This window comes from Chrysoperla carnea, chromosome 1, assembly GCF_905475395.1.
Source record: "Chrysoperla carnea chromosome 1, inChrCarn1.1, whole genome shotgun sequence".
NCBI classification, from domain to species: Eukaryota; Metazoa; Arthropoda; class Insecta; order Neuroptera; family Chrysopidae; genus Chrysoperla; species Chrysoperla carnea.
This window is the reverse complement of record NC_058337.1, coordinates 25,450,525-25,473,329: the sequence shown is the minus strand read 5'-3', so window position 1 is coordinate 25,473,329 and position 22,805 is coordinate 25,450,525. Positions and strand designations below refer to the sequence as shown.

The following is a 22,805-nucleotide window of genomic DNA, read 5'->3' as shown; positions in this document are numbered from 1 at the left end:
GAAAAAATCATCGAGTATCAGGTACTTTCATTTCTTTCGTTCTTAATAACTTTTTCAATTTTCATTCGTTAAAAAATCCATGAAATACATTATATTCATTTTTTTAATAAGCCCCCTCGATTATATATTTAACGAACCGACACATATATTTGTTATTTCATCAATAATCTAGGAGTAAAATAAATAAAAACAACTTGGAATTATTAAAATTGGCTCTTAGATTGATAATATTTTCGGAACATAGTTCATTAAATTTTCATTTAACAAACAAAGAAGGTAAATATTTGCTTAACTTTGTTTTAAAAAGTTTCCAATTGATAATTTTCATCACTTAAAAAACACATATTTAATAAATATATTAACGAATTTTCCCAAAAATATATTCCAATATTGTAGATTTGGTGTGGAAAACCGTTTCGTAATAATTAATTACAAAACGAACATAGTTTTTATTTTGTGTGTTTTAAATGTGATTTTGAACATGATTTTTAAACATAATAATTAAAAAAGTTGAAAGTCGTAATACAAAAGAAAATTTTTAACAAACCACAAAAATATTTTAGATGCTTAATAATTTGCATGTGCATGCTTACACACGAATCGTATTCAAAAATAATTTTAATAATTCTTTTTTTTAATACGTTCTCCCCTTCTCCACAATATAGCTGACACAATTCAACGTATGCTGGCAAATTTACCACCGAAACGTGCAACGCGAAAAATAATGAGTCTAAAAGAACAAGGTCTACGTAAACCAAATCGTTTAAATCCAAATAAAACAAACGTGAATTCAAATCGTACAAAACAATTATTAAAATCACCAAAAACTAACAATAAAAATGAAACAATCAAGGCTGCTAATCAAAAAATGAAACAAGCATTACAACGAAATCTACGATCCAGAAATCAATTAAATAACGTGAAAAATGAAACTGCATCAACTGTAGAACGTAAGGTTAGTCCACGTACAACACGACGTTCAGCATCCAATTCACCGAAAAATGAAAAACAAACTCCAGATAATACAAATATTGTTAATAATAATAGGAAAACAAAAGTACAAAAAGTTTTAGCTAGTAAAATTATTGATAGTAACACTGCATTGGGACCAAAATCAAAAATATTTAGTAGGAAAAAAACACGATTTGGTGAAACAGTTGTTACACGATTACGTAATAAAATATTATTAGCACAAAAATATATTAATTCAGATAATACTGTGCGTTTAACACGATCCAGAGGTTTACATGTTGCAAAACAACAAATTGACGAAGAAATTATTAAAGACAACCCAGACAGTAACCAGAAAAAGAAATCAACTAATAAAAATGATAATAAAACAACCGTTGAAGAAAGTGAAGACGACGTACCAAAAACAAAACGACGATTGCGTTCATTGAAATTTTTAACAAAAACTTTACGATCTCAGAAAAAAATTAATGAAGTTAGTGAAAATTTACAAAATACACCGAGTACATCGCCAGCACGACGTTCGAATCGTATGCGAATATTATCTCGTATCCAACGGAAATTACCATCATTTAATCGACGTAATAAAGATAAAAATGAAGGACAGAAAAATGAAAAGGATAACTCTCCCACTGAAGAAAATTCTACAAAACCTTCTTCTGATGAAAATATCGATAAAACATCAGAAGACAAAACGAATGAAAATGTGGAAGCTTTCAAAACTGTTGAAGAAACAAGAAAAGATGAAAATTTTGATCAACCTCCAGTTTTAGAAAAAATTACAGCTCCTACAAAACCAAAATCGAATATTGATTATTGTATCGAGAGTGTCGTAGCAAATATTACTGGACAAGTTACATATAAAGAATATCCACGATCAACCACAGTTTCAAGTATGGAAGAACCCAAAAAATCATCATTTAGCTTAAAAACATTTACACAAAATATGCGAAATATTGGAAAAAAAATAACAAATAATTCGAAGAACGAACCACTTAATTTAGCAGCTGATGCGCCAGAAGTTAGTGAAAATGACGCTGCCGCCGAGAAAATACAATTGGGTAAACGAAAACGTGTAATAAGTACACAAACAGATATAACACCAAGTTTACCCGAAGAAGAGCAACCACCATTACTCTTCCCACAAATACCTATACCCCCACCTTTACCGCTAGTACCACCAGTATCAGCTCTACCAGTACCAATTATTCCACCAGTTACCACTGCGACAATTCATGATACAATATCGGATACAATTGAAGAAGTCATCGCAAAATATACAGTAGAATCTTCATCTGACACCGAAGATGACTTGCTTACAAAATCAAATAAGAAATTAAAAGTCAATACAAATGGAATTGGCTCAGAGAAATGTGATACAATTCCAAAAAACTTATCAAATCAAAATTTTCCCATGCCGATATTAGAAGCCGTCGGTCCTCCGAACGACTTAAAACGAGGAGATAGCATAGTGACCATACCAATATTGTTACCTGTTGTGTCGCATGTTATTATTTCAACAGGAACACAAATTAACAGTAATCTACTCGAAAAAATTATGGATACTTCGATCAATAATTTTCAGTTAAATAATATTGTACCAAATGATAAAACAAATCCATTATTAAATACACTATCACCAGGTGCTGGTAAAAATAGTGAGAAAATACTTGATAGTGATTTAAGTGGAAAATCACCTGTGGGAAATAAAGAATATCATAATTACGTTATTGAAACACCAATGCAAAAGTTAATACAAAATGGTTTATATCCAGTGTTGCCGCCGAATAGTATACCAAATGTTGCATTTGATAATCTTCAAATAAGTGAAACCAGTGGTGAAAATTCAACACAAAATTCATCGACATCTGAAGACACGACGAAAAAAGATAATAAAAATAAATCTAAAGGTCTAAAAAAACCCATAAAGAAATTAAACGATTGTATAAATATGTTAAAACAAAAATTAATGTCATCTTCATCCACCGAAAATTCCGACACAAATCCGCGTGGTGATATATTAAAAATTCCAACACCGAAGTTTAATAAACCTCCAATTTTTTCTGATCCAATTCCAAAGAAAATTACTGAAGCGCCATTTCCAACAACACCGGTTAAAAAACCTGTTGATATTTCACAAGGTTTAGACTTTAGTTTACCAAAAAATGTCCCTGAAGACGATCAAACAAGTCCAATTGATTTATCTTGTTCAACAACATCTAAGAAATTATTTGTAGATGCACCCATTGCCAATGAAGTGGAGCATATTATCGAGACAAAAAGTATACAAAAACCACCAACGAAACCTAAAGGTTCAATCAATTTTTCAGATTTACCTAGACAAATGGAATTACTTGCAAATCAAAATGAACGTCGTGAAGCTGAACGAAATCAACAACAAGAAATTGTATCCGAAAAATTAATTACACATCACCATCCCATTATATTAAATGTACCAGAAGTTGTAGAATCAGCTTCAATATCAAATATTGAATTACAAAAGAATCAAAATGAAATTGTTGACGTAGAAAATCGAACAAAAGATGGAAGTGAACAAAGTTTAGTAAATATAACATCATTACCTCCCTCATCTCTACAGCGACTCATCCCACCATCAAATGATCTTGTCACAAAAACATTATTATCTCTAAATAATACTTCAATAGAAAAAAATTCAGAATTCGGTTCGAATGATAATATTGCGAAAATTCCTATCGATTTATCATCCCATCCAATTCAGGAAACATCGTCTCATGTTTTGGATGTCCAAAATTTAATAAATAACCAAATGACAGAAAATGATAATAAACGAGGTGGTCGAAAACGAGGTACTAATCGAAGAATTGGTGCAGTACGCACTAGGCCTATAAGAAAATGTAACTCAAATGAAGAAGAACCAGAGGTGGCGTTAATCCCACGACCTAACGAGGATATTGGATCTGATACATCGTTTGAAGATGTGCCATTAATAAAATTAGTTCAAACACAAGATTCATCAGAGGATATTCCTCAAAATTTAGTAAAAGTTACGCCTCTAGCACCCGTCGTCGATAATTTGACTGAAATAATTAATCAAGTTGCGAAAAATACTATCAATAAACCGAAAGATAATTTGACGGAAATTATCAATCAAGTTGCTGAAAATACGATTAATAAAGACGATTCTAAGAAAAGAATTGAAATAATTCCTCCACCAATCATCGAAATTGAAAAACCAAAAGAAGTTATCGAATCTGATTTACCTAAAAAATTATCGGAAACAAGTCAGAGTAAAGAGCAAATAAGTAATTTAATGAAGGTACGAAAGAAACCGGGTCGAAAACCAAAAAGTGTTTTCGAGCCTTTGGATAAAACACCAGAGATTCCAAAACCTGAACAAACAGTAATTACTGAACAAACAGTGATAGCAAATGTTGTAATCCACCATTCAACACCGGAAATTAAAACTCCTGACATGTGTGGTGGAAATTCAAGTTGTATAACAGATGATTTTGATTTAGAAAATGCTTTACCATTGTTTACGGTTGGTAAAATATCACCTTTACAAGTTTCTGTACAAGATCCAAAAACATTAATGGTTGATACAATAAAAAGTCAACTTGAAGTAACAACTCCATCAACAAGTGGAATTGACACAACAAAACGTCCTCGCTTAAAACCAGGACGAAAACCCAAAAAATTACTGGAACAAATTGAAAATAAATCTGAAAATGTTTCAAATATCGTCCAAAATGAATCAATATTGAATAAAACTGAAAGTACAAATATTTCAAGTGATTCAATTCCACCACAAATAATTGATGGAAAACCTTCTGACAGTTTAGATATTTCCTCGAATATTCCAAAAACTGATATTTCGACTGAAAATTCGAATGCGTTAACACAGGTAAAAAAACCAGGTCGTAAACCCAGAAAACAGGTGGAGCAAATTCAAACTCCAGTTCCAGTAATTGAAAATAATCAGATTAACCAAATGACGGAATCCCAAATGAAGGAGGTTCAGTCAGAAAATGTACCGGAAACTTCGGCCACGTTACGTGAAAGCTTAGCAGATGAATTAACAGTAGAAAGTACTGAAATTGATAAAATAGAATCAGTTGAAAACATAACTTCTTCTCAATCGAAGAAACCTGGACGTAAATCTAAGAAAGGATTAGACGAAAATAAATCGGAATCTTCAAGTAATCAGTTAGAGAATATTTCAGAGCCTTCTATCACATTACAAAGCAGTACGATAAATGAGACACCTGTAGAAAATACTGAAACTGAAAGATCCGAAACTTCAAATATTTCAGATGATATTTTGAAAGAACCTGAAAATATTCCTAGGACAAAAGATCAAAAGTCCAACGAAATTGATTCGTCTCAAATATCAGAAACCGATATTCCAGAGAAAATAACTGAAAATTTAACAGCAGCCAATTCTTTACAAATTAAGAAACCTGGACGTAAATCTAAAAAACTAGACGAAAATAAATCGGAAAACTTAAATTTTTCAAATGACGCTTTAAAAGAACCTGAAATCGTTTTGAATACACAAGATCAAAATAATTCTTTCCAAATAATAGAAACTGAGATTTCAAAAGAATTAACAATTGAAAATTCCGGAAGGAAGAAACCAGGACGTAAACCTAAGAAAGTACTAGAAGAAAAATCTCAATCTGCAAACGTATCAAATGACATTTTGAAGGAATCTGAAGGTGTTCTGAACACAGAAGATCAAGAATCTGTCCAAAATGTTTCTTCTGAAATAACAAAACTCGATATTTCGAAAGAATTACCAACTGAAATTACTGTTACTAAGGATTCTTCACAATTGAAAAAACCTGGACGTAAACCTAAGAAAATCGTAGACGATAATCAATTGGAAACATCAGATGTTTCAAGTGAAATTTTGATAGAACCTAAAAATAATTTTAACATAGAAGACCAAAATTCCAGCCAAAATGATTCTTCTCAAATAATCGAATCCGAAATTTCCGGAAAAGAAATACAAACCGCTTCGAAAGAATTTATTACTGAAACGTCTACTGGTAAGAAGAAATCTGGACGTAAACCAAAGAAAGTTTTTGAGGAAAAGTCTGAATCTTCAAACAGTTCAAATGACTTTTTAAAAGAACCTGAAAATGTTTTGAACTTAGAAGATCAAAATACCATAAATGTCTCTTCTGAAATAACCAAATCCGATGGTTCGAATGAATTACCGGCTGAAAATGCTATTACTACGATCTGTTCGCAATCTAAGAAACCTGGACGTAAACCAAAGAAAATAGTTGATGAAAATAAAATGGAAGCCACAGATGTTTCAAGTGACATTTTGAAAATATCAGAAAAAGTTTTGAACACACAAGATCAAAATTCCACCCAAATTGATTCTCAAATAATAGATGTTTCGAAAGAATTATTAGCTGAAACGTCTACTGTAAAGAATTCTTCACATTCAAAGAAACCAGGACGTAAACCTAAGAACATTTCAGACGAATTGGAAACCAAAGATGTTACGAGTGATATTTTGAAAGAATCTGAAAATGTTTTGAACATAGAAGATCAGAATTCCTCCCGAATTGATTCTTCTCAAAAGATGGAATCCAATATTTCGAAAGAATTATTAACTGAAACGTCTCCGGAAAATAATTCTTCACAATATAAGAAACCTGGTCGTAAACATAAGAAACCAGTTGAAGAATCTGAATCTCCAAAAGACGGAGACAATTTAACGGACGTTTTGGAAAAATCACAAAGTGTTTTGAAGATAGAACATCAAAACTCCATCCAAAATGATCCTTCTGAAATAACGAACTCCGATATTTCGAAAGGATTAACAATTGAAACTTCTATTACTAAAAATTCTTCACAATCTAAGAAACCTGGGCGTAAATCTAAGAAAATCGTAGAAGAAGATAAATCGGACAATCTAAATATCTCTGGTACCATTTCGAAAGAGCCTGAAAGTATTTTTAATATAGAAGACCAAAATTGCACTCAAAATGATTCTTCTCGAATAATGGAATCTGATATTACGAATAAATTAACAAGTGAATCGCCTACTGCTACTAAGAAGAAACTGGGACGTAAACAGAAAAAAGTTTTTGAGGAAATATCCCAATCTTTTAACACTTCAAATGACAATTTGAATGAACCTGAAAGTGTTACGCATACGGAAGATAAAAAATCTATTAAAAATGTTTCTTCTGAAATAATAGAATCTGACATTTCGAAAGAATTAACAAATGAAAACACTTCTAACGTTCCCGACAAATTACAAAATTTACCTGAAAATTTAAATATTTCGACTAGAAATGAGATCTCAAATCATGAAAATGTTTCAGTCCCATTCGAAGTTAATACTTCAGTATTCAAAAATACTGAAACTGGAATAAATGAATCAACTGAAAATATAACTATAAATGATTCCTCGCAATTTAAAAGACCAGGACGTAAGCCCAAAAAATCATTGAAACAGCCAGAAAAAGATGATACTTCGCATGATAAACTATTTGATTCAGAAATTAATAATATACCAAATATTGAGGAAGAAGAATTGCTGAAAAATGTCCTTAATAAAAAACCTGGACGAAGGTCTAGAAAATTAACAGTAGACTCATTGGAAGAAAAATCAGAATCATTAGGTGAAAACGTGCAAGAAACTGTAATAACTCCAGAATTGGAACAAATTTCAATTGATATCAAATCAATGCCGGTGCGAAAATCTGGTCGAAGATCCAAAAATTCTTCTTTAGAAAGATGCCAAAAAGTTGAAAAAGCGGACATTGATGTTCAAAACATATTGGATAATGTTCCAGTAATTGAGACTCCACAATTGTCAGACGAAAATGTACAAGAAATTGTAAAAACTGCAGAAATAGAACAAATTTCAAATGAATTCAAATCAACGCTGGTAAGAAAATCTGGTCGAAGATCTAAAAATTCTTCCTTAGAAAGACCACAAAAAATTGAAAATTCAGACATAGATATTCACAATATACTGGATATCGATCCAACAATTGAATCTCTACAATTGAAAAAAACCAATCGCAAATCTAAAAAATCACTGGAACAATCAGAAAATAAATTCGAATCGTCAATTGAGAATTCAAAAGAAACCACAAATGAATTTGTGAAACCTAATTTAGAACAAAATAAGTCAGTGGAACAAATAATCGAAAATAAAATTTCTTCAGATAATCAACCAAAAATAGTGGAAAATAAACCAGAAAGTTCAAAAACAATTGAAAATATCCTCGAAAATTCACTTGAGCAAAATGAAAATAATCAAAATTCAATTGAACGAAGTGATAATTCAAGCCTAATAAAAAAATCTGGACGGAAATCCAAAAAAATTGTTGGTGAACAATTAGAAAATAAAGACGAAAATATTTTAACGATTAATTCAGAAATAAGTGAAAATTCAAATGATTTAAGTGATAATTCATACCAAGGGAAAAACTCTGGTCGAAAATTCAGAAAGATTATTTTGGAACAAACAGAAACAATTGATAATGAAATTAGTGAAGATTCAAATACAAGTAAATGTTCAACATATTCCAGAAAATCTGGACGAAAATCTAAGAGAATATTTGAACATGTTGAAAATGTTACTGAATTTGAAAATATTGAAGATAACGAGTTTTATCATAATTCAAGAAGAAAATCTGGACGAATTTCGAAGAGTTCTTTGGAGCAGCCCCATATTTCAGATCTATCAAATATTAATAATTCAAATTTAGTATTTAACGATTCATTAATACCTCAAGTGCATATTGAACCTATTAAAACATCCGACCTGGTAGAAAATAAATCAGAAAATTTGGATTTACAATTCAAATCCACAGAAATGGATATTTCTAATGACGAAGATATAATTGAACCTACTTCAACACGTTCAAAATCTAAGCGAACGCCCAAAAAAATTTTAGAATCAAAACTGTCAGAAAATAATTTAGAAAATTCGGAGCCAGTGTCTGATTCTATTGAAGTAGATGTTTCTCAAGACGAAGGTACTTCTGAGCAAGTCGCCTCACGTTCAAAATCGAAACGAACATCCAAAAAATTCTTAGAACAATCGAAAGACGAATCAGAATTGGAACAACCATCAGAACCTAAAACTACTCGCTCAAAACTTGTGCAAAAATCAAAGGATGTAGAAAAAGAAATCGATAACAGTACAATCGAAAATGTACCAACTGAAAGCATTGTTCAGGAACCTATAATTACAAGCTCTCGTATCACACTTCGACGAAAATCAACAAGATTGTTAGAACCTGTTATTGATAATTCAGAACTTAGTGATCCTGAAAAAGCAGCTTCTATCGATAATAGTACTTTAAAAATGGAAAGAAAATCGAAGAAAGAATTTAAAGAATTAGAAAATAAACCATTATTAGAACCTTCTGCTAAAGATAATTTGGAAATTTCTAAAGTTTCGACATCTGATTCAGAAGATGAGCTTCCATTGGCTGTTTTATCAAAACAAAATGAAAGAGTTAATCAAATTGATAAAAATATAGAAAAACCTGTAATTGAAAAAGAAACTATTAATTGCAAAGATTCTGAATTCAAAGAAAAACTAAATGAAATAGAGGTTGTTCTAGAAAAAATTGAAGTTATTCCAGAAAAGACTAGAAGGCAAAGTGCAAAAATGGATAAAGTAAATGAAATTGAAAAACTTTTAGAAAAAACTAAAAAACAAAGTGCCAAAATTGAAACAGATATTGAAATCGAAGCTATTTCAGAAAAAACTAAAAAGCAAAGTGCAAAACCCGAAAAAGTAAATGAAATGGAAGTTGTTTCAGAGAAAACTAAGAAGCAAAGTACAAAACCTGAAAAAGAAAATAAAATTGCTGTTCTTTCAGAAACAATTAAGACACAAAATGCAAAATCTGAAAAAGTAAATGAAATTGAAGTTGTTCCGGAAAAAACTAAAAAACAAAGTACAAAATCTGAAAAAGTGAATGAAATCGAAGTTATTTCAGAAAAAACTAAAAAGCAAACAGCTAAATCTGAAAAATTTAGGGAAATCGAAATTATTCCAGAAAAAAATAAAAAGCAAAGTGCAAATACTGAAAAAATTAATGAAAACGAAGTTATTCCTGAAAAAATTAAGAAACTGAGTGTAAAAATAAATAAAGTTAATGAAAACGAATTTCTTCCAGAAAAACCTAAAAAACAAGACACAAAACAAATTGAATTTCAATTTAAAGAGCCAGAAATTCGGTTATCGCCAGTTAAAACAATCAAAATATTTTCACATCAGTCAAATGTTTTCACACCAGGTGATGAAACTACCGATGATGAAGGAGACATTCCATTAGCGCAGCGTTTTGGAATAAGTAAAATTGGAAGCACAAATTCAAACAACACTGAAACTAAGGTAATCGAAGATAAAACTAATGAAGTTAAAAAAATAGTAGAAGAAACTGTTGATGAAGACTCAGATAAAACAGATGTAAGTTCTACGGCTGAAGAAAATTTGTCTGATAAAGATTCGGAAAATAAAAAACGTCGAGGTCGTCCAAAAAAGAAAGACGTTATTAGCGATGAAGATTATCAATTTCCTCGTCGAATTACACGGCGAAGTAATTCTTCAATTGTTTCATCATCAATTTATGGAAGTTTTGAGGATGTGGCGGGAGAAATAATACAAGATCAACCAACACAAATAACAACTGAAAATCCTGTGGAATCTACAACAAATGCCAATGTAGTTTTGAGTAACATTTTGGTTGAAAATAATCAAAACATAGAAAATTTAGAGCAAATTGATAATAAAAAAACAGATAAAAAAATAGAAAAATTGTCAATTAAAACCGGGGAAAAATTAAAAACACAAGAAAATGAATTTGCACCAGTTGATGAAGTTGATGCGCCTGTTGTTACGAATTATAATGAAGAAAATGCTTTAAAATCGGAAGTTGAAAAGGGTACGATAATTCATAAATTAAAGAAACCAAGAAAAATATCAATGCCCCCACCACCACCTCCGCCTCCAGCACCAAAAGAATGTGAAGAAAATTTGCGAATGCGAATTACGTTTAAGAAAGTTTCAAAATTGAATTCAACAATTGGATTACAATTAACAGATTTTGAAAATGTTCAGATTATCACGACACCAAAAGCTGATACTATCCATTCAGCACAGAAATCGACTGCCACCGCAACTCCTTCAAAATCCGTATCGCATAATCCAGATGAGGAAACAGATGAAGAAAGGAGTCTTCCATTAGCTGAACGTACATTCTTACAAAAACCAAAATTACCATCAAATACCGACGATAAAAATGTATTTCAATTTAAACAGCCTGGATTACCATTTAGTCGAGCTAAACGACGAAATACACTACCAGCTGTTTTTAGTGCGGTTGATGAGACCACAGATGAAGAAGCTGATGTCCCATTAGCTCAACGTTTTGGTATTAAAAAACCTGTGTTCAATTCAAACGCCGCTGAAGAAACAGAAGACGAGGATAGAATTATACCATTGGCTGAACGTCTTGAAAAATTACGTAAGAAAACTGAAATTCCTTCCTATAAGAATTCATCAGCAGCTGAAGAAACCGAAGATGAAGACAGAATTATACCATTAGCTGAACGCTTAGCTAAATTAAGACAACTTCAAGTGGCCAAATCTTTACACATGAAATTACCCGATCCAGCAGATGAAACTGAAGATGAAGATAGAATTTTACCTTTAGCTGAACGTATAGCCAGAGAAAATAAAAAACAATTAGAAACTGAATCATTGAAGACAAAAATAAATCTCAAAAAATTACCTGTTGATCCAGCTGAAGAAACCGAAGATGAAGAAAGAATTATACCGTTAGCTGAACGAATTGCTAAGTTAAATAAAGCATGGCAAGAATCAGAAGCTCCGAAACCAACACCTATTGCTGCAATTCCTAATCCAGCGGATGAGACGGAAGATGAAGAAAGAATTATACCCTTAGCGCTAAGAATTGCAAAGAAAAAAGAAACGGTGGCGGATGCTTTTCAATTTAAAGAACCTGAAATTCCTGAATTATTACCATACCAGAAAAAACGTAAAACTGTAGTACCACCAGCAATATTTACACCAGCTGATGAAACGACAGACGAAGAAGGTGATGTGCCATTAGCGCGTCGATTCGGTCTACCAAAACCGTTGGAAGAAAATATAAAAAAACGTAAAAATAGCTTAGATGAATCATCTTCAACAAAACTTGAAATTACCGAACTACAAAGTCGAAAACGGAGAAAGTCTTTATCGACAACATTAGATATAAACGAACCAAGTATCGATTGTACAAAAATACATGTGGAAAATACCGAAAAATCTAAGACGATAGACGTTTTTGATTTTAATGAACCAGATAGTCCTGTTTCAAATTCTCTTGGTGATGTTCGAAATAAATCGAAAATACAAAATATCGAAGAACTATCTAATAAAATTAACTCAAAATTACCAACAAAAATAATAATTGAAACCACACCAAAGAAAATTACAACAAAACTTCATGCGGACAAACAGAAAAAATCATCAGTCAAGAAAATATTTAAAATACGAAAGAAACGTCGTAAAGGTAAATTGAAATTTACAAATCGACGATATAAGAAAGTACTTTCAAAAATAATTATCGAAGAACCAGAAATTATTGAACACATACCAGAAATTGAAGCACCAATTCCTATTGAAGAAAGTATTAAGAATACTCCAGATTTTGAATCGATCGATACAATACGTTCAATCACTCCACCAATTGTTGAGAATGATAATTTAGAAAAAACAACAGAAAATATTGAGGATGATGATGAAGCGTCCAGAAATTCTAGCCTTGGTGGTGGTGATGATGGTTTTGACAATCGTACTGATGTAAGTTCACTATCGGATACTACTGTGCCTGAACCGTCTGAAGCAGTTATTTTAGAACGGCATTCTCCATTACTATTACGAATCAAAACCAACTTCAAAGCAAAAGGTAAACGTGGGCGTCCACCAGTTAAAAAAATTTCAATAGCTGTCGATAATACAGAAAATTATTGTGAAATTTGTAATAAACATTTTTGTCGCGCTGATAATCTAATCAAACATAAGATGACCTTTACACATATTGCAAAACTATCTGAGCTTGAAGCAAAAGAATCGGAAAAGCGTCGATTAGAGGAACGACAAGAGGAAAATGTGGAAGCAATTCCTACAACATCATCAGGAGATAATAAAGAAAACAACACCACACCATTAAATGATAACAATATGACCGACGAAGATGATGACGACGATGTATTTGAAGAATCATCAAATTTTGGAAATGATGTAGCAAGTCGCGATTTAGATGAATTAGCAATGAAATTCATTGTACGAAAGAATCGTCTTATGGATGACGATTCCATTGGTAACAGTGATGAAGCTTCATCATCCACAGATGCTTTCAACCTTGGAAATGGTGTGAATTATCCCGATTTAGTAACATCACATCAACCAAAACGATATCGTAGTTTAGGTGAACGCAAGAGTTTTGATTCGAATCAATCAATTTTATCACCAGATCATCAATTACTAGAGGAACAAAACTCACCACAAATACCTGATTCAATTATCCAAGAAGATGATGAAGACGAAGATAACGAATCAAATCATGAAATTGAACCATCCACATTTGAAATCCCTCCAACTCAAGAACAATCACGTCCAAAATCACAAAATAATGTTGTTTTTGATTATCTAAAGAAGTCATCCGATCATCCGACGTCATCAACCTTTGAATTCATATCACAAACAAATCAATTTGAAGAGAATTTCACCCGTAAAAAGTTAAATCGCGATGAAGAATTGTTTTTGGAATGTTGTAGTTTATTGAAAAACAATTCAAAATCGCGTAAAATATTCGACGGGCGAAATAATGATTTACAACCACAAAGTTCGTCACATCATGTGATTGCGAATAGTGTGGAAGAATCAACAGCAGCAAGAATTGATGATTGGTCTAATTCGAATTCCGTTGCATCTGATTGGTTATCACAAAAAGGTGGTTCAACAACTTCCAATAATAATACGTCTTTCAATAAGAGAGGACAATCGACGAATATGTCTTCATTTAAATTCAACACAATGTCCAATACCGCTGTAGATGATGTTGATGGTACTGTGAAGAATAAACCACAGAATTTTGAAGAAATTCCATTTAAATCGATGGCTCTCAATGTTAATGAATATATGGACTTTAGTAATATTAACGTGAATCAAGGCTCAGAACATCAAAAAGATTCAAGTAAAGAGAAAGATGACTTTTCTGAAATCAATTCATTGCTATCAACGTCTTCGGAAACATCTGTTGGAAGAAGTAGCATTCATGATGAAAGATCGTTATCGAATTCAACAACATCAAATGAGGATAGTTTGAATAAGTAAGTTGAAAACAATTTTTTTTTAAATTTTAATAATACCAAAGACTTTACATTTAAACCAAAGTGGAAAATCTAGGGGTTATATATTAGTAGAGACGCCATTTTGCTGGAATAGTCAGCCAATATTCAAATATTGAAGGATAATTTGATATTTTATAAATAATTATAATCATTTTTTACTACATCTGCTATTTAGCAAAACTTAACGAACAAATTTTCCAATTTATAATATTAAACAGAGTGCCTTTTTTTTAACTTAGCATTTGCAAAAAATATATGGAAGAAAGAAAAAGTTCTTAATAATTTCGTGTTTAAATAAGAAACACCTCCACATTCTACGAATATGCTAAAAAAAAACAGTTTTTGCCAAAGAAATCAATGAAAATATCTGTTATTTTATATCTGTATATTTTTTCAGATAAAAAAGTTATATTTTTGCCTCTAAAAAATAAAAATCAGCTACAAAAAACGTAGGGTTTCATTCGAAAAAATGATGTTGACTACTATTTAACATAGAACATATCAACCTAAAAAAAACATGCATTTGGAATTGATCGATGCTTTTAAATGATCAAAATTGTGTTTGAAACAATTAATTCTTTGTATCTGTCTTATTTTTTAATTTTTTTCAAATGTCAAGTTAAAAAAGATATCCTTTATATAAATTTTGGGGTTATTTTTAATTGAATTGCAAGAAAGGGTCAACGTTTTGCCAAAAACGTTTCTATTCTGTTTTAAGTATATATTCTTTGATAATGACAGTAATACAAAGATTGTGACTAACAAACGTTAATTATCATCCCCGTGGGCCCGCCTAAACTAATGAGTTATGATTCATAAAAATCAGATGCGACTAGTTGATCAATTTTTCACAGTTAAAAAATGTTTTCATGGCGGACTTTTCATTCGTTTTATTAGACCAGCGAAAATTTAACGAAAATGTTGCTTTAATCAAAAGTGTATACGTTTCAGTATTTGTATTATTTGAAAGGTATTGATTAATAAATGGGGGATAACGCAATATAGAAAAAATAATAATTAAGTTTGAAACTCTCTCATAAGGGTTGATAAATTGTTTTTAGTTTTGCTAAAATTGCATTCCATGTTTAATGCAATTTTTTTTTACGTATTGTGTCCTCAATAACTTTTGTTTTGACATATGCCAAATACAATAAAAAAACCTGGAAACATGAAAATAAAAAACTCCGTTGTACGTTTTCAAATTATCGTAATCATTAATCACTTTCAAACAATAAAAACCCTGAAGGGCAGACGCGGTTCGATTGAAACAAAATTTTTGTTAGCGGGTGCTAATTTCTGAACTGTTACAAATTATTTTTTGTTTCCTTTTCTAGCTCTGACGATTTATCCGATTTTTGTGGATCAAAACAAGATGATTCTACTGTTGATTCAAAGAAAATACCAACAAAAGGTGCATTAAAAATATTTGAAGGTATAAAAGTATCAATCCCAACACAAGAAATCAATTTAGCTGAAGTTTTAAGTTCAACACAAAATAAAATCTTACAAATTGATAATCAACAACAAAATATCGACGATTATGACGATGCAAATAGCAAAAAGTTGCATAGTACTAACAGTAACAGTAACAGTGTTGATTCACACAGTCTAAAACTATATAAAAACGGTGTTGAAGTATCACAAAGTATATTAAAAACGAAAAAATCATCATCGTCTCATATTGACAAAGATGATGAAGAAGAATCAACAACTATTTTATCAACAACCTCATCAGCAAAACGTTCGGCGAACAAATCTGGTACAAAAAAGAAAATCACTAAATCTGATAAAAAATCCACAGTATCAACAGCAAAAACAAAATCAACACAAAAAACAAAGGATATCTACGATTTTGAAGATTCCCAGGATGAATTTGAAGTTGATCAACAATTAAACTTTAAAACTTATCGTGATCAAAAATTATTCTCACCCAATGATACCAAAGATGTTGAACCTCCTGCACCAGTTGAGGCAAACGTTGTTGAGAATAATTCCGATAGCGATGATGATCATCATGATTACATTGATTCATTCAGTGTTGATGAATCGTCGCATTCCAGCGATGAAGAAAATACTGAAACAACAAAAATTGAACCTCCACCTCAACAAATAAAGAAAGCACAAAATTCAGTAAAGGGTGTTAAAAATGAAAATAAAAAAGGTATGATTATGGGACGAATCTTTAAACATGTTGTAAAATCGAAAACGCCGGAAGTTGGTTCTTCACCAAATACAAAAGACGCAAATACTCTTTTTGACAATTTAATTGGGGAAAAATCAAATCAAGAAACTTTTCCTGAACCTATTGCCGAACAACAACAAACGCCTGCTCCAGTTGTTAAGAAAGCACCTAGTGCAAATAAAACAGGTAAAAAACCGGGTAAACGTACAAAACCAGCTGATTCTAGTTCCGACGATGATTTCACTTTAACACGTAAACCATCAAAGAAAATTAATCGTCGAAAGAAGGGTAATACAAATACAAAAGATGAAAATGAATCAGGAAGCGGAATTAACTTAGAACAAGAAATTCGTGAATGTATTGGAGTTGCTGGACGTAAAAGTCAACGAAAATGTACAAGCGGTAAACAAAATATTTTAGTTGAATTTTGGAGTTCAGATGAAATGTCTGATGGTGAGAAACGAATAAAAGACAGTTCCGAAAATAACGTTGTTGATGAGAATAATGTAAATAAAGAAAATGAGAAAATTGAAGAAAATTTGAATAATAAACCTTTGTCAGAACCACCTACCATTGAAAACAATCCACTAAATGAAACTATTGTAAATATAAATGATGAAAAAATAGCGAAACCAGATAATGTTAAACGAAAAGTCATACGAAATCCGAAAGTAGCGGGTGGTCAAGGAAATGGTACAACTGTAACAAATGCGAAACGTAAACCATCGCGTGTACAAGCGAATAAAGTGAGTCGTAAATGTTCGAAAATACGGAATAAAACTAAAGCGCGTGGGCGCAGAAAAAAATTATTACCAAATAATAATAATTTAGATACACAAAAGAATAATCATCATCAGACTACGACAACAAACAGTTTAGCGGTGACACGACGTAAACGTAGTGCTAGTGAAAAATTATATTATTGGTCCAGTTCAAGTGATGACGAGTTTGAGGATTTTATTGAAGTGAAACCAATACGTGATGATCCACCAGACGATGAGGATCGTCCGATGCATCATGGTTGGATTGTTGGTGAATCGCCCAAAAAGTTAGTGACTATGTTAGCACAAGCAAAGGGTAGTAAGAAAGTTGATGCAGTGTATGTGAAAGAACAGGGTAAACGTAACCGTGTTACTTTATAACATAGTAGTGGTCATTTAATTATAGAGACATTGAAATTTTTGAAAAAATAAGAATAAAAAAAATATTTTGTTTTTGCGTCGAGAAAAAATATAATATTTAATCTTAGGCTAAAAAAATTTAAATGTTGAAGAATGAACCTTTTTAAGTTTATTTACAGCCTTGGGGCTTAAACTATTCGATGTAATTAAAAATTTTCCAACAAATTTTATTTTGTTTTTGAACTGAATTGTATTTTTTTTTTTTCGTTTCAATCGTTGAAAAATGATTTGAAAATTTAATTTATGTTTATGTAAACTTTAGCTTTAATTGATGTTACAAAAATTAGTAACCATTGCTTAATGGAAAATTTAACAATTCCACAAGTTCGGTAATAGTAAAATTAGATTTAAAAATAAATTGAGGGTAGAAAGATAAAAAATTGTTTGCAATCTCAGCGGAGTATATTTTTTTCACTAAAATATTGAAAAGTTCATAATAATTTACTTGAAAGTATTTAATTGTAGTTTCATTTTAATTCTGGATGCTTCCAAATTTCTGTGCTATGCCTATTACATATTGAAACAGTTCCGCATCACTTGTAAAAAAATTTTAAAAACATAAATTTAAACATAGAATTTCTTCCTAAAATATTTTTCTCGAACAATAAATTTTATAAAATGTAAGATAATAAGTTTATCGAATATTTATATAAACTTTTTAAATTGTAAAAATGAGAATGTTTAACGTCTGTGAGAAATCGGCACTTGAAGAGTACTTCGACTTTGAGAACTTCAGGTTGATTAAAGCCTTCGCCGGATGTGTGTGAAAATTCCGCTTGGATATCAGTTGTTTAGCTAGCTCTATATTATTATGTTATTTTGTCCACTGATCGCCTTTAAGTCACTTATTTACGAGAATAGGCTTTTATACGTGAGTTATAGCCATTTTAAGTTCTTCGTAGAATCGCCCAAATTTAGAATTTATTGCTTGTTTAGTTGAAATTTTACATTAAAGTTTCAAACTTAATTTTAGTATTGATTAAATATAAATTATTTGCCTGGGGCTCGATGAGTAAAAGTTAATCTAATAGAAGTAATTTTTGTAACACCAAATAAAACTAAAACTATTATAAAACATTTTTTATCACGTATGCGTAGACATATTTCGTTAAAAAAAATCAATTATTTAAGTATGCATATTTGCTAATATTACGTAATTGTTAATAATTTTAATTAATGTGAGCAATTAAATATACTCTCATACCTAAAACTACATATAAATAATAATTAAAAAGGCGCATGCGTGAGGAAAACTTCTACTAAGTCAAAAAAAAAATGTGTTTCACAGATTTAACTGCCATTGACAAAAAAAGTAATTTTTAATTTTGTATATTGCCTTGAATTTATATAGAGAAATTTTTTTTTATTTGGGCACTTAGAATATAATTTTTATTTTTTGGTGCAATAGAAATTGTGCAAGACACACACAGACGGTATCAAATAATTTCCATAAGTAAATGTGAGTTATTACCAGAAAAAAAGTGTATAAAAAATATATTTAGTTTAGAAAAACAAAAAATGTTTCAAATTTGTATCAATTCGTACAAAAGATTTCGATACAATCGTTTAATTATTGAAACATTTTTTTATGGCGTCTAGATTTATAATTATATAAAAGAAAAAAAAACACATTTGATAGATTTTTAGCAAATTATTAATAATTATTATCTAGAGAGAAAAACGTATTTAAAAAAAAAGAAGATAAAAATGTATATAAATGAAAAATTATATTATTAGATTTATATCTCAGGATAAATGGATTTACATTTAAAAAAAATTATAATAGTATTTTTTCTACTTGTCGCCATCGTGAATCCGATGTTATATTATTTATGGGATAAAAATATCAAAGATAACCATTTTTACATCAAGAACAAACTCTTTTGTTTTATTTTACATTTTGTTTTCGATAATTATAAATTTACATTGTTATACAGGAAAAAAAAAAGAAATTGTAAAGAGGAAAAAATAAAATCGTGAACGTGGCCAGCAAAATTTTGGTGACTTCATTTACCTTACTTTTATCATGAATAATGTTTCTTCCACTATAGAATTCTTATTTCCCGATTTAAAAAAAAAAAATTAGCTCAAGTTTTAATATACTTTTCCATATCTCCTTGTTGATGTAGTTCGAAATACTTTCCTCATAACAATTATAATAGCAACAATTTTAGTGGTGAAAGTAATTAATTTTAAAATGAAAAATGGTTAAAGAAGAGGAAATTGAATTATATCTACCGGTACAATATAAACAGCGATGCGCTAGGGAAATGTCTTTTGAAATTTTATACATTTAGAACGTGCTAAATATTGCGTAAATTTGGGTGGAGATCAGAGAATTTTTGACCGGGAAAACTGCGACTTGGCGATACAAAAAATTAAAATTTACGAGACCGAAGGGAACCTTGTAGCATAATCAAGTTTCGAGTTATAGAGATGAAAAAAGTAAACAGTACATATTTGCCAAAATATCTTTGCTAATAATCAGCTAAAAAAATATTTTTCGAGACAGCATTTTTTTTTATCCATGTCAAATATACTTTCGTGTTACCTAAATTAGAATCAGAAAAACATCGAAATTCGAATACTAGATATATTAGCTAATTAAGTTCTTAATAAATCTCTTAATGTTGTCTAATGTCTATTCATCTCAAATAAAAGGGGGCTTTAAAACTTTCTGAATATCCGTCTCTATAACTTGAAGAGAAGCTTTTTAATCTCGGTAAGTAACTTCAAAAGTAACTATAGTTATTATTATTGTTATAGTAACTATAACAATTTCAAAATGTAACTAAATTTTTAACTGACTTTAAATAAAAATTTTAATTAAACTAAACAGCTCGTTTTTTTGTTTCGTTTTAAAATTTCGTTTCAAATTATATTTTGGGCCACAGATATCACAGCGTATGGATTTTTTCTCTAAAATTAAGGAATCCTTCGTTTAATTATTTCATGTTACAATACGTGCTTGCGTTTGGTGAATGTACCCTTTCAATATAGCCTTGATGTATTCTGTAAGGCTTAGTGCTATATATACAAGCTAATGACGTCAGTGTTAATACGTTTGTTATATACATATTTTTTAGACATAACAATGGAAATTTATATTGTAAAACTTAAAATTAATCGTTAAAAAATGTAGTTAAAAAAATTTTTAATTATCTTTTCTATAAAAAAAAATTTTAAATAAGGAATTGATTGATGAAAGGATTGAGAATATATGAAATATTTTTGTAATAATGGATTATAGGTAATTTTGTTTATTTAATTTAACGATTAATTGCTAGTTTTACGGAATTTTTTAGTTGCATTTAATATAGAGACCTGTGTGTAAATATAATTCCATTTTTTCTTATTTATAAAATCAACTTTTCGATATTAAATACAATTTATTTCAAGATACACTTTCTTTTTTAAATAAAATTTCATTTATTTAATCATCGATTATATAAATGAAATTAATTTCAAGTCTGCGTATATTTTTTTACATAAGGTCCCTATGATAATTGTAATTATTTTTAATGATTAATTTTTCTGTAATAATGTAAGATCATTTGTAAAATTAACGCTGTTGTAAGAAAATTAATATCAAAAATCAAGATATATTATATCGTATTTGTAAATATAAAAATTTTGTCTTCTATAAACGAATTCCTTTTCACATATAGACTCTTAATCCCTTTTTTTTTTGCTACTCAATTTTCTCGTATCGCGACAGTATAAATGTGTTTATTTTTTTTTCTTATTATTTTATTCTTTTTTTAGAATTTAATATTTCCAGTTATGTGTTCAGTAAACAAAAAATTTGTAAATTGTTTAAGAAAAAATTTTGATTAATATTTTGTTATTTTATATTATTTGTGTTATTCTTTTCATATAAACCTTGCTTTTTTTGTTTTACATAATTTACCTCTTAGTATAATTTTTCTAACATTTAGGGTTAAAGTGTTCTGGTAAGTTTAATTGAATTTTTAGAAATAATATCCATTCTATGCACGAATATAACCAATTTAGAGCAGGCGCTGGATGGGGCTGAGTGTGCAAAATATAAGAACCGCTCTTGATCAGAAAAGCTTATAGATTAATATTCTGGATCTTGCCAGAAATCCTATTGATCCAATTTTCGCATACCCCGTCCCTCCAAAGAAACAGTTCAATGACATTTTTTTGGATCAATTAAAAATTACTCTTGATTCTATGGGTTATTTAACGTCAAAAAGGCTCTTAGTGATTTTTTCATAAACTTCTTCGTTTTCGAGACATTAACAGTTTAATGTTTGGAAAAACTCCAAAAAGGCCATTTTAAAAGCTCAAAAAGGGGCATAAATTTAGATTTTTCAGCTTATCAAAATTATAAAATAAATTTTGAACATCCTTTAATAAAGTTCTGAAGAGTAATACTGGTTATTTCATTCTAGAGGCTCAATTTTCAATTCTTAAAAAGGTGTTTAATTCCCATCATTAACAATGAGTAAGACAGAGAGACTAAACATTTCAGTTTTACACACTGTTATTCATAAGAATTATAACATCTTTAAAGAATTAAAGGTTGAGGCTTTAGTAGCATTAAAGAATCTGTAATTACTCTTCAGAAATTCATAAAGGATGTTCAAACATTATTTTAGAATTTTGATAAGCTCAAATTGTAATTTTAAGCCCCGTTTTTCGGCTTTTAAAATGGCCCTTTTGGAGTTTTTCCAAACATTAAACTGTTAACATCCCGAAAACGGAGAACTTTACGAAAAAATCACAAAGAGCCTTTTTAACGTTAAATGACCCAAAGAACCTTAACTGTTTTTGTGGAGGGGGAGGGGGTTATGCAAAAATTGGACCAATAGGGTTTCTGGCAAGATCCACAATATTAATCTATAAGCTTTTCTAAACAAGAATCAATTGACTAGTTAAAGTAAATTATAAAGCAGCAAGCATTAATTTTAGTTCCCGTGGTAATCGTACCTCTAAAACTGAAATAACCTGTATTCTGACCTCTATTAATGGAACTCTCTGTAAATGAGACAGATGTTTATTTATACCTGGCTATCCGAGACACTAGGTAAGTGGAATACCTCTTTAAG

At 30.2% G+C, this 22,805-nt stretch overlaps 2 protein-coding genes across 2 annotated transcripts in view; both read left to right on the top strand.

Annotated features, from left to right (window-relative positions):
* LOC123296183 overlaps positions 1 to 10,011 on the top strand; it is a 111,478-nt gene extending 101,467 nt beyond the window's left edge. The window contains exons 5-9 of the mRNA XM_044877679.1: positions 666 to 8,261; positions 8,364 to 8,849; positions 8,913 to 9,287; positions 9,477 to 9,916; positions 9,982 to 10,011. Coding sequence (XP_044733614.1) covers positions 666 to 8,261; positions 8,364 to 8,849; positions 8,913 to 9,287; positions 9,477 to 9,916; positions 9,982 to 10,011 — 8,927 coding nt within the window. The remainder of the gene's footprint in view (positions 1 to 665; positions 8,262 to 8,363; positions 8,850 to 8,912; positions 9,288 to 9,476; positions 9,917 to 9,981) is intronic.
* A 36-nt stretch (positions 10,012 to 10,047) lies between these two features.
* Positions 10,048 to 17,886, top strand: LOC123305507 (uncharacterized protein PF11_0213-like). The gene is made up of 2 exons (XM_044887240.1): positions 10,048 to 14,346; positions 15,702 to 17,886. The coding sequence occupies exons 1-2, from the start codon at positions 10,931 to 10,933 to the stop codon at positions 17,689 to 17,691; spliced, it is 5,406 nt and encodes a 1,801-aa protein (XP_044743175.1). The 5' UTR covers positions 10,048 to 10,930; the 3' UTR covers positions 17,692 to 17,886.
* Positions 17,887 to 22,805: the final 4,919 nt, after the last annotated feature.